At 44.8% G+C, this 13567-nt stretch overlaps 1 protein-coding gene across 4 annotated transcripts in view; it reads left to right on the top strand.

Annotated features, from left to right (window-relative positions):
• LOC147898805 (proline-rich receptor-like protein kinase PERK3) overlaps window positions 1-13567 on the top strand; it is a 103744-nt gene that overhangs the window by 47610 nt on the left and 42567 nt on the right. For 2 of the 4 annotated variants that reach the window (XM_087379277.1, XM_087379278.1), the window contains exons 5-8: window positions 1-11; window positions 11362-11433; window positions 11687-11758; window positions 11871-11942. The exon at window positions 1-11 is cut by the window's left edge and continues 61 nt beyond it. In XM_087379277.1, the coding sequence (XP_087235403.1) occupies window positions 1-11; window positions 11362-11433; window positions 11687-11758; window positions 11871-11942 (227 nt within the window). The remainder of the gene's footprint in view (window positions 12-11361; window positions 11434-11686; window positions 11759-11870; window positions 11943-13567) is intronic. The other 2 variants (XM_087379279.1, XM_087379280.1) reach the window with 1 other exon arrangement.

The following is a 13567-nucleotide window of genomic DNA, read 5'->3' as shown; positions in this document are numbered from 1 at the left end:
TTGGAATACTTGTACGATTTTTTCACCAGAGCTGTGTAATTTTTTTAAGAAAAAGACCTATTGTGTAACCGGCCTTTGACTGACAAAGGGCAGAGTAACTGTCTCTATTATCTCACAAATCTGAAATACAGCCAACTCGAACCATTGCCATTGCCCACAAACCAAACTTAGAGCATATAACTTCACAGCATAGCATCACTGAACCATTTAAGATAAGGGAGGCTAGAATGCCCCTACTCAAAAGCATGAAAAGTGACACCTGTTGGCCCCAACACTTGGCACCCCTTGCGGTATTTATTTAATTCCTGGCTAGCTCAAATACAAGGAACTCCCTTCAAGAGCTCACCCGCAGGTGCACCCAGTACTATGCCAACCCGTGGCTGTGCGAGTGATCAACTCCCAATGATATTCTCTTGGTTCCCTTCAATAGACATGCGTAACACAAGTAGAACAACCTGACAGCATGCCAAGCAATGCATTCACATATATCCAAGCCATTACTGAGCCCAAGGCTTGCCACTGCACCCCCAGGAAGAGTTTATCACAACCAGTGCCCCAATCCTTTCCCGGGCCAATGGTAGGGCATCCAACCTTGCAGGATCTCAGTAAGAATGACAGTAGCATAGAGTAGAAAGAGAAGATGAGAATCCAGCCAACAGCAAGAGCCTGTTTCAGCCCCGAATTGCCCCAGAAGTTGGTTGAACAACAGACAGCAGACTCTGGTAGGAGGGAGCTGCCTATGACTGACTTCCAGCACCAGAAAAGATCAAGAAAGAGAGGGTTCAGCAAGCTGAAACAGATCCGCCATGATTGCGACCACCAGAATGGAGATTCCAGCCCACTAGCATCTTAGTTCTCAGTGCGCCTTGCACCAGATAGGAGCTAGAAGTGAGGTGTCCAAGAATATGGCCTCAGATGCAAGAAAGGAAGACTTTTGTCACGAAGAAAGTCAAGAAAATCTCCAGAAATGGCCCAGAATGGAGGCGTCCCGGTCCAGGAAGCATGCCAGCAGCAGAGAGCACCAAGGAGAGGAGAACTGTTGCGAAGAAAGCTCAAAAATAGACTTCAGCCAGCAAGAGGGAGGTGCATAAATCTGCCATCTTTAGAATGAGGGACTTCTGGTAGGGGTGAAGACTCAAAACAACATGGAAAGGAAAGGAAGGGCTCCAGGGCCTTCCAGGGGTTTCCAGAGGTGACACCCAGGTGCCACAAGGCAAGCAAAGAGGCCACACTAGCTCCACACACTAACACATGGCAAAATGAGGCATGGGAATTTAATCCTCCTAGGGGGTCAGTTGGCAAACCATGACCCTAATGCTTGGGAATCAATGACCCTATTTTGTAGGATCTCTAGGGGGTCAATTTTTAAAGGATGACCCCATTGAACCAAACCAATGACCTTAGAAATTGAAACCACTCTAATAGCACTAGGAGTTGCACTTATTGCTTATGAAATCATAGGTACCTCTTGGGCATTAACTAAGGCCCCTAGCCTAGCACCCTAGGCTAAATTCAGTGACAGTTAGTTTGGACACTTCACCATCACCACCACATCCCGGTGACATACCCCTCTCTTGAGACAACAAACTATCTTGTTTGCTGTCCCAAAATTACAGAAAATAGAATAGAAAAGGGTGTCACAATAGGCATAAACAGCCCATAATCCATAGTACAACATCACATGAAGTACCAAAAATACAATGTACATACAGCAGACTGCAGATCCATCCATATGGCAGTGTATCAACCAATTGGAGTGTCATGATCAGTCATCGTAAAAGTCTCACAGCAGAAACACTTTCAGCATCAGTGCCTTAGGTGAAACCACAGTGTCACCAAGCGACCTCTAGATACCCTGTGAGCCTGTCTGCACTCTGGGTGCGGAAGTGCTACCCCCCTCCATGAGCATCCGGTAATGCTCCAGACTTGTGCTCTGCTGAACCGGAATGAGCCGCTACCACAGTAGGCTCGAGACCAAATGCCTCAAGGTAGAGCTGTAAAACCCGTGGTGAATCTGCCAATTCACTCTCTTCCATCTAGATTGCATCGTTTGCAGGATAATTCTGCTTATTGCTATTGAAGGCCAACCTCCCGCCTAAAAATCACATTTCTCTTGGTACTAGCAATAGAGTGATAAAGATCACTAATGCTAGGAAAAATTGTCACCACACGTGAAGGAGAATGCACCATGCCCTACATATGAGAAACTTAAATTTGTAGCACTGCCTCTATACGGCCCTCCTCTACATACAAACCATCTTGAATCTTGATATTCGTAGAACGGGCTCTCAAACAAGGCTAAAAAAGCATGAAAATCGTAGGAAAGTGGTTTGAGGTGGAAACCCCTAGGGGAATGCAAAGAGAGACATCTCTATCCAATGCCTATTTGTCAACATAAAATCTATCAATCAGTGCATGGATGGGCAATTGGTGTCTCCTATTCGACCAATAGGAGCAAGTGAGGTAGAGTGTGAAAAGAGGCATCTCTTGAAAAATCTTTGTCGTTGTACTGGAAAAAAAAAGCATCTCAAGCTACTCTCTCAAGAGAGTGGATGCCACCTTCCCTTCCTCCTTTTTTATAGTAAGGCAACTCCATTATGTTGAACTCAGCCCCAATAATCTATAAATATGCAATATGGGCCTTGTAAAGCAATTCCTTCCACAGGACACGTTCCCATCTATTATTAGGGGTGTAAAGGTTGAGAATGTCCACCAATAGGAAGTCAAATTAATTATGCTCTAGAGGGTGTGTCCAACGGCTAAGGGAAGAAATGAACCTGAAACTAAAATGATTGTTCTTCCCCTAGTGCCCAAGGAAGGAGACCAAAAAGTGTGACATGAAAGCAATTTACCGAACCTTGTACAATCTTTACCATCCAAATTTTGTTTTTAAATAAAAAGAATGCCAATGAGATCCTCGATGACACCTGTATGAAGATGTTACGTGTAACCCGATTTCTCTATCTTAGCCTCTACTGCAGATCACGGGAGTAGCACCTTGATCTTCCACCCAGCCAATCCTGCCAAGACTTACCAGCAAGAGAGATGGAGCTGTACAAAAATCACGTAAAAATCCACATCCCTTATCTTCTCTCACTAGCCTTGACAGACCCCAATTCCCTAGATAGATCTAGATGCCACATGTCATCCATATAGGGCCTTCCTAATGCAACATTTCACCCCTCTCTTGGGATGCATTTAATTCCTTGCCCCTAGGCACAATCTTTGCACTACGCCCTTGGTCTCAGATCTATCTAGTCTGGTGCTATCAGCCCTCACCTAGGACCTTGACATTAATCCCTCCCGATCATTTACATAAAGCGCAAACACATATATTACAAAGATAGATCCTATAAGGGAAATGTCGACTGATTCTTCCGAGGTCATGCTACCTCGGCTAGAGCGTAACATTCCTTCCCTCTTCAGACATCAGCGTCCTCGATGATAAAGTCTGGGAACACTCTCCGCAACTGATATACGGATTCCCAGGTAGCTTCGGATAGAGGCTGACCATGCCATGCAACCAACACCGTGGGTATCTTCCGATTTCGTATTTGCATTGTTCCTCGGTCCAGGATTCTTGTTGGTTTGCGCCTTGCAATATCCTCTATCTCCTGAAACAAAACCACACCTTCGATTAGTGAGTCACCAGTATGTAAAAATTTCTTTAAACGCGAAACATGAAAAACCGGGTGCACCTTACACCCCTGTGGCAATTCTAATTTATAGGCTACACTGCCTATTCTCTTTAGAATTAACCACGGCCCACAGTATCGAGGTGATAACTTAGCACACTCTCCTGAAGTCAACGACTTCGAGTGCGAAGGAATTCTGAGAAAAACTTTTTCTCCTTCTTCAAATACCCTTATAGACCGATTTTCATCCGCATACACCTTGGCTCTATCCATAGCCTGGCGGATGTTAGCTCTCGCAAGTGCTAGCATCTCCCGCATCTGAACTACAAAGTTCGCGGCACTAGGCACTTTCTGAGGTACTCCAACTATAGTCGGATTGGCTGGTCTATAACCATAGTTCAGTTCAAACGGACTGAACCCAGTAGATGAATGTTTCCTATCATTGTAGGCAAACTCCAACAATGGCAACCACTTGTCCCATGTATGTTGCCTCAATGACACATATGCCCTCAGCATATCCTCTAAAGTCTGGTTGACTCTCTCCGTCTGACCATCTGTCTCAGGATGATCCCCACTACTCATTCCCAACTCAGTCCTTAGTGTCTCAAATACCGCTGTCCAAAAATGACCGGTAAATCTAACATCTCTGTCTGACACTATGGATCTAGGCAATCCATGCAGACGAAATATATGTCTAATAAACAAATCCGCTACTTGCGGGGCACTAACAGACTCTCTAGTCGGAATGAAGTGAGCCATCTTGGTTAGACGATCAACCACCACAAGGATAGAATTATACCCTCCTTGTGTTGCAGGTAGCCCTACAATAAAATCCATGGAAATGCTCTCCCACTTACTTAGTGGTATTTCCAAGGGTTGTAAAAGTCCGGGTGGCTTCACCCGCTCGGCCTTACTTACCTGACACGAGAAACACCGTGTCACATATTCATGAATATGCTTTTTCATCTTTGGCCAAAAGAAATCTCGCTTCACGAGATCATATGTCTTCTCGACTCCTGGATGTCCCGCACACGGGCTATCATGGCATTGTCGAATGACTCTCTGCCTGAGATCATTCTGACCAGGTACTACAACCTTGCCATTTCTAACTAGCATACCATCCCTTATGGTATATCTTGCATAAGTTTGGCCTTTTCTGGATGCCAGGTCATCCTTTTCACTTTCCCCGGGTTTTAACACATGAGCTTTAGGCCACAAGCTCTGGACAAACTCGTCCACCTTTTGAGTTTCTCTGATCTCGGTCATTAGAGCACTCTCTAATACCGTGAAACTCAGGTTGTGCATAATGCGAGACAACGCATCAGCTACCTTATTGTCTTTTCCTCTTCGGTACCGAATCGTTAGATTAAACTCCTGCATGAGCTCTGCCCACCTAGCTTGGCGGCCCCTCAAGTCAGGCTGTTTACAGAAATGTTTCAGAGTATCATGATCCACATCCACATAAAACTCTGAACCATACAGATAATGCCTCCATGATTTCAACGCATGGATAACAGCATACAACTCCAATTCATGAGTTGGCCAATTCCTTTGAGAGGGAGAAAGCTTCTTGCTTTCAAAGGCTACTGGCCTTCCCTCTTGAAGGAGGACTGCTCCTACCGCAATGCCACTTGCATCGGTTTCTAGGAACAACGGTTTCTGGGGATCAACTATTTTTAACACCGGTCTTGTGACCACAGCTTGTTTTATGGTGTTAAAACTTTCCTGTTGATTCTGCCCCCAAACAAAAGGTACTTTATCTGAGGTCAGATCAGTCAATGGCGATACTATTCCGGAATATCCTTTGATATGCCTTCTATAAAACTGGACAAATCCCAAGAATGATCGCAACGCGGTCAGACTCTGAGGGATTGGCCAAGTCAGTATCGCAGCCACTTTCTTCGGATCCATTTCTACCCCCTGTGGAGTAATTATGAATCCTAAGTACTCAAGCCTAACCATACACAGTATAGTTTTCTTTTTATTCACGTAAAGACTGGCTTTCCTCAAAGTACTGAACACTATCCTTAAGTGTTCACAATGCTCAGTAACACTTTTACTGAATATCAAGATATCGTCAATAAAATGTACTACGAACTTTCCGATATACGGACGTAGTAAATCATTCATAAGCATGACGAAGGTCGCTGGAGCATTGGTAAGTCCGAAGGGCATTACCAAAAACTCATAATGACCAAACCTGCTTCTAAAAGCGGTTTTATGCACATCCTCGGCTCTAATCCGGATCTGATGATATCCGCACTTAAGATCTATCTTGCTGAAAATCACGGCTCCATGTAATGCATCTAGCAAATCATCAATCCGAGCCATCGGATACCTGTGCTTAACAGTGATATTATTTAATGCTCTGTAATCTATACAGAGGCGAAACGTATCATTCTTTTTCCTCTTTAATATCACTGGTGAAGCAAAAGGTGAGAAACTTGGTTGAATCTGCCCCAACTTGAGGTATTCTTCCAGTTGTCTACGCACCTCCGCTTCTTCAGTAAAACTCATTCTATAGGGAGGTCTATTTACAGGTTCTGCCCCCGGGATTAGTTCAATCTTATGCTGAACTTTCCGCTCTGGAGGTAACCCATAAGGTAGTTCATCCCTAAAACATTCAGAGAACTCCTCTGTTATAAGATTAGCCAGCTTGGCCATCTCACCACTTTGCGTAACATCAGTGCTAGTCGAAGAATCATCAATCGACTCTACCGATGCGGTGCAAAGGTATAAAAACTCTACTTGAGCTTTTCTGATTTCCATCACGGAAACCAATGGTCCCTGAGGTATATCTTTTTCACCTCGCAAGACATAAAGTACATCATTCATCTTGAATTGATATACGTGCTTTTTTCAATCAATGGCTGGATTCTTCCTAGAATGCCACGCCATTCCCAGGGCTATATCTGCATGAGCAAGCTTGGTCATTTCAAAATCAAGCTTCTCAGCATAGTCCTGAATCCGAAGCTCCAACTGGGTAACCCTTTGGTCCCATACTTCAGTTGAACTTCCATCTGCCATCCTGACTGTATACGCATAGTCAGATGGACTTGTCTTTAATTTCAGCCTCTTCACGAGCTTGGAGTTAATCACATTGTGAGTTGACGCCGAGTCAAACAACACAATGACATCATGACTGGCTACTTGCCCTTTCATTTTAATTAACTCCGTATCATTAAAGGCTGTATACCCCGTTGCTGCGGGCTTAGATAGGATGTTATCAGGTGCACTCGTCACTAACTTAGTAACAGACACACATAACAAACAAGGTACTAACCTCTGAGAAGATCCCGCTAGCTGAATCTGCATCTCTTCCGCTCTGGGACTTCCCTGCATCTCCACGTCGCACTCTGAGATCACCATCTCAGCCATCCGACGATCTTTGTTACGTGGACAATCCTTCCACTGATGAGGCTGAAGGCAACCAAAACATAAGCCTTCTCTCCTCGCTTTTTCCCTTTGTTCTGGGTTCAAGGGAGACTTAGACCAAGCCCGGGTTGCCATTGGAGTTACTTTTCTCTTCACTCCAATGGTGGTACTTGGTTTAGGAGTTTCAGCCGGTCTCGCCTGCTTGGCTTGACCACTCGGCTGCGAACCACTCCCTCTACTAGTCCACTTCTTCTTAAACCCAGATTTCTTTGGATACCCATACTGGGTTCCGACCTGTGCAAACCCACTTGGCTTGCTGCCCTTGGCATCCTCGTAGTTCAGGGCTATAGCTATTGCATCATCTAGCGTGTTCGCGTACTTAGCCCGAACTTCCATTTTTATTCGATCATTCAATCCAAATATGAAATCTTTCACTTGGATTGATTGAGGCAGGGGTTCGTCAACCTTCATTACACTCTCTCGAAACTTATCAGTGTATTCTGCCACTGATAAATTTCTCTGACGAAGGTTCCTATATTGATCCCAAGCTCGGGATGCCTCGTCAGGAGGTAAGAAGTGTTTCCTGAACTCTCTTTTAAACCCCTCCCAGGTAGTGGATGCTATACCATCCTTTTGTTGTTTAATCCACCACCGATCCGCTGCCTCACTAAACATGTGGGTGGCCTCGCGGATCTTTTTGATGTCATTTCTGATCTCACAAATGGCGAACGCCTCGTCCCATTTGTGTAGCCAGGTCTCAATGACATCGGAGCTACGGTCGTTCATCCGACCAGAATACTTTTCCGGTCTGTAATTGGCAATAATTGGCACTTTAGCCTTGCTAGGCTCGACCGTATGGACGCTAGACTCCGGTTCCATTGGAGCCTTCCCCTTCTCCTCTCGAGAAGGTCTGGCAGACATACTATGTATCGCTCTCCTAAGCTCGGACTGCCCTGCATTGGCTTGTAATTGCTGCGCTAACAATTGTTGCAAGGCATCCTCCAACAATGCAATCCTGCCAGATAACGTATGAGCTACTGGGCGCGATCCCTGCTGGGTCGGCCGGACTCCTGATTCACCAGGGTCCCTCCTGGAAGCCCCTTCTTGCGCTTCCATTTAGTTCAGTAGGTGTTTTGTTTTGGGGCTTTTTTTTTTTTTTTTAAAAAAAAAAAAAAATTAAAACCACCACTAGAAAACTGTATTTACAAGCTGACACAATTCAGGGTACTGACACTCTGAACACAATTCCCTATACTAGGGAATTCCTGCAATCCCTTATGCACACTGACTAGGCATTTGATACATGCATAACCCAAATAGCGCTTTTCCCTATACTAGGGAATTTTCTGCAAACTGACTCTGATCGAAGCACACATGCATACACACAAGTATAGTAACCGTAAACTCCTCTATACTAAAACAACAAACTGTATAACCAAACTGAAATTTTATAGTGAAGGAAAGTTCGATGCTCCCTGGAAGCTCCACGCAATCCGAGTCCCCGAAGACTGTAGCCTCCACGTATGATCTGCTTGCACTGATACAACCTTTTTTTTTTTTTTAAAAACTTCTGTTTGGAATGTGTCGCAGCCTGAGAGAGGCCTGCGTGATCTTTGACGAAACCAATAGGTTGTCTGTCAACCTATCATCTACCTTGACTAGCCTTACACTCAATCTGGGTTCCCAAGGTTTGCTGGATCGTCACTAGCTACGAGCAGATTGCTGGTGTCGTAGATTGCTGCACACACGCGTGCCAACGAAGCAAACCACGGCTAGCCAGCATCACTGCGTCACTTCTAGGACCGTGGCGATTTCCCCTTGTCCGTCGTCAATCGTATGCACGTATGGGACCTTCGTTAAATTAATCCAGCGCCCACGGTGCGTAGGTCAATCGTCCGTCAACGCCTTTCCTTGGGCTTCCTATCAATCTGGTCAGCCACCAATTACCGGTGTCGACAGACCATGCAGGAATCTTCCGCTCCAACCTAGGCACATCGACTGCGTGCCCTGCTGTCGTCGCTGCCCTACGGTACCCCCAACTCCAGCCACGAGTAGTCAACACCCCTCTCTTACGGGAGCGCCATCCAACACGGACCACATCAACCCTTCGTTGCGGAGGCTCTTTGCGATCAGTGCGTCGCCTACGCCAACTGTCGCAGCAGAACATCCATCGAAGAAACCCGTCACGTACGGCCTTTGTCACCGCCAACGATCCACACGTCCCTATCCTTAATCTCTCCACAGGCTCTGATACCAAATGTAACCCGATTTCTCTATCTTAGCCTCTACTGCAGATCACGGGAGTAGCACCTTGATCTTCCACCCAGCCAATCCTGCCAAGACTTACCAGCAAGAGAGATGGAGCTGTACAAAAATCACGTAAAAATCCACATCCCTTATCTTCTCTCACTAGCCTTGACAGACCCCAATTCCCTAGATAGATCTAGATGCCACATGTCATCCATATAGGGCCTTCCTAATGCAACATTTCACCCCTCTCTTGGGATGCATTTAATTCCTTGCCCCTAGGCACAATCTTTGCACTAGGCCCTTGGTCTCAGATCTATCTAGTCTGGTGCTATCAGCCCTCACCTAGGACCTTGACATTAATCCCTCCCGATCATTTACATAAAGCGCAAACACATATATTACAAAGATAGATCCTATAAGGGAAATGTCGACTGATTCTTCCGAGGTCATGCTACCTCGGCTAGAGCGTAACATTACGAATCCGTTGCCTTTGGCAACGATGAGGAACACTGATAAGGGCATGTGTATTCCAGCTAACAATCCTCATTGATGGGAGGAAGGACTAGAAAACCTACCAGCCTCGTGGCGGAAACACCTCCCTCTTGTGAACTGGGCCTTCTAGAGTAGTGGAGGAGAGGAAAGTCCATTGGGAAAAGGACCCCCAAATCTATGGAAATGGACACTGTATCAGTATGATTTGGAAGATCAATGTCAACAAAGGTGGAGGGCATAAACTTGCCAAGTCTCCACAATTAGCCCGAGGGAAGAAAGAGTTCCTCTGAACCAATAACGGCATCGGAGTCCGCAAGATCCTTGCTTGCAAGGAGGCTACAGAACCAAGGGCCACTTCTAGGCCCTTGACCAAGAAGAGGTGCCTGATGTGCTGAGGGGAAGGGGAAGGGGATTACTTGGAAGGAGGAGGGCCAAAATCTGGAGGGGGGCTCCTAAACGGTCAGAGGAGGAACTAAAGGAATGCCATCTCTACCATCTCTAGGCTGAGGGAGAGGGTCAAGAATGAGAGAAGGGGCCTCCTAATCTGCAGCAAACTGGTGGAGGTATGCCAACTCTACAATGAGGGGCAGCACGTGCCGGACGTGCAAGAGGTGCCGAAGGAATACCTTGTCAAGAATGGGCCACATCAAAGGGCTTCTTGAGCCTTTCCTTCTTCCTTAGGCAATCTGTAAAGAAGTGCTCAAAAGATTTTGTAAATCCAACATTGGTGTTGCCTGCAAAAGATTCTATAAATCCAACATTGGTATTGTCTGCATGCAACCTCAACTATCTATCAAAAGAGAGAGTTATCCGGATACTAGAGCACAACATGGTCATCTGACAAATTAGGGTCAATGCCGATGACCCCATCAGGCCTGATAGCTTCCATTTGTGGGAGAGGGTAAACCGGGGGATCTTTGTGACTAAACCAAAGGAAGATTCGATCGTGGCAAGGAGTTGGTGGTAGATTGCGAGGCAAACTGGAGAGCTTGATGTGACCCCATCTGTCCTCCTCCATTGAGTCCAAGCCTAGTGAAAAGGGTGAGAGAAAAATCTCCTGGAACCAAGTGCCAAGTGATTACGGTCTGAAGGCAAGACAATAAGCATCTAGCTCCTAGCCCGAGTTCTGGAGGGGTGGGACCCATGGATGTGTGCGAAGAGGGTGGTGGAGCTCTCGCAATGAGCAAGGTAGTAACGTGGATCAATAATACTCATAGCTGTTATTATCTGCTGGGTTTTTAGCACCCTTCACATCAGAGGCTGTCAGATGAGCTAATTCTTATCAATGACACTATTTTTCATCAAAAGGGAGAGCTGCACTAGGTATATAGATGGATATCATGTCCGCAGTTGGAGAAACAGATGACCGTAACACATCCAAATTAAAATTGTTGCCACTTTATAGTCATAGCTAAGCACATAATAGAAAGTGCATGTTAGACGAGCCAAGCTTCTGGTTTCTGCATCTCATGTCCTTCAACCTCCTCTGATATCATTCCTGTTCCCCTATGCCTTTTAGTCAAGCTGGAACTGTTGAGAGTTGTAAAAATAACAGAACATAATGTCTTATATTTGTGATGAATTTGATACACTTGTTTCATGTCTACAGGTATCTTGGAAACAACTCAATGACAGGAGATCTGCCATCAGAGATTGGAAGTCTTGTGAACCTGATTGAATTGTAAACCTACTCCACTTTTTCACGTGATGTTTTGATGGATGCTAGTTTACTGGATTTTGTTGTCGGAATGGTTCCAAGGTGTATTAGATGCAGAGCATTTTATTACTTTAAACCTGATGCATAGTGTCCGTACTTTTATTCATGCAGTACTTGATATTTAGATGTTTTCACCATTCAATTTCAGGCTGAACTTTGGGGCCCTTTTTATAAAAATTATGTAACATTTTTAACCAATACAAGCCACTGGCTGCAGGTCATTGTGGAACAATCGTTTCGACTCACTTATACCAGTGGAATTAAAGAACTTGACTCATCTGACTTATCTGTGAGGAGATTGCTGTTAAAGTAAAATGCTTATTTGAGAGGCCTATTCATTCATAGGACTTGATTAATTTCCTTGTAGGTCGTTTGTTCGTAAATTGATGTTTGCTTTGCAGGAATCTACATGATTGTGGACTTTGGGGTGGCCTTCCACCTGAGTTTGAGAATCTCAAAAGCATTAAAAAATTGTAAGATTGCTCTCACATTCATTGTGCCATTGTGGAATTTTTCATTCAATCATCAGTGCGTGATGAATTACTTTCGGTGTATTACATCTGCTGTTTCAGCAGTCAGATGTAGTTTCCTGCAGAGCTGGAAACTTATGTATATATGCATCTTAAATAAAAAAGAGGTATAAGTTCGAAAACTGTTGGCATGATGGATACGATTATTGAGTTATATATCCATCTTCCCTGAGAAGTAGGTAAGCCACTCAAGTCGTTGCATTGTCAGTGAAAAGCTTGCAAAAATGCAATTTTCTCATAACATGAGCATTAATAATCATGCAGGTTGGGACTCGGTATAAGTACCCAAAGAAAAGTAGGTTAGTAAAGGGAGTGTCTCACAGCCTAGTGGCCAAGCCAGGCAGGTGAAGCCAGTTGAGACTCCTTTCAAACCAAGTACCATCATTGGGGTGAAAAGAAAAGTAACTCCAATGCCCGGGCTTGGTCAAAATCTTCTTTGACCCCCGAGCAAAAAGAGAAGGCGAGAAGAGAGGGATTGTGTTTTGGATGCCTTCAGCCTCATCAGTGGAAAGATTGTCCATGAAATAAGGATCGTCGGATGGTTGAGATGGTGATCTTAGAGTGTGACATGGAGATGGAGTGAAGACCCAGAGCAGAACAGATGCAGATTTAGCTAGCGGGATCTTATGAAAGGTCAGTACTTGTTTTGTTATGCGTGTCTGTTGCTAAGTTAGCAAACAATACACCTGAAAATATCCTATCAAAGCCCGTAGCAAAGGGGTATACGGCCTTTAGCGATACAAAGTTAATTAAGATGAAGGGGCAAGTGGCCAATCATGAGGTCATTGTGTTGTTTGACTCAGCGTCAACACACAATGCAATTAACTCCAAACTCTTAAAGAGGCTGAAATTAAAAACTTGTCCATCTGACTATGCTCATACCGTCAGAATGGCAGATGGAAGTTCAACGGAAGTATGGGACCAAAGGGCTACCCAATTGGAACTCGAGAAGTTGGATTTCAAAATGACCAGACTTACTCATGCAGATATAGCCCTGGGTAAGGCTTGGCATTCTAAGAAGAATCTTGCCATAGATTGGAAAAAGCACATTTATCAGTTCTAGATGGACAATGTGCTTTATGTCTTGCGAGGTGAAAAGGACTTGCCTCAGGGACCGTTAGTTCCGTAATGGAAGTTCGAAAAAATCAAGAAGAGATTTTGTTTCTTTGTATAGCATCGGTAGAGTCAATTGATGGTCCATCGGCTAGCATTGATGTTATCCAAGATGGGGAGATGGCCAAGCTGGCTGATCAGATTGCAGTAGAGTTTTGTGATTGTTTTAGGGATGAGTTGACTTATGGGTTACCTCTAGAGCGGAATGTTCAGCATAAGATTGAACTTATCCTGGAGGCAGAACCTGTAAATAGGCCTCCCTATAGGTTAGGTTTTACTGAAGAAGCTGAGTTGCGAAGGCAACTGGAGAAATACCTCAAGCTGGGGCAGATTTAGCTGAGTTTCGCACCATTTGCTTCGCCAGTAATGTTGAAGAAAAAGAAAGACGATACTTTCTTTCTCTGTATAGATTAGAGAGAACGGAATAATATCACTATTAAGCACAAGTATCTGAT

Source organism: Dipteris shenzhenensis, chromosome 9 (assembly GCF_047967505.1).
Source record: "Dipteris shenzhenensis isolate YYH24624 ecotype China chromosome 9, Dip_SZ_1.0, whole genome shotgun sequence".
Taxonomy (NCBI): Eukaryota; Viridiplantae; Streptophyta; class Polypodiopsida; order Gleicheniales; family Dipteridaceae; genus Dipteris; species Dipteris shenzhenensis.
Note: the sequence above shows the minus strand (reverse complement) of the source record. Positions and strands in the feature narration are given on the sequence as shown.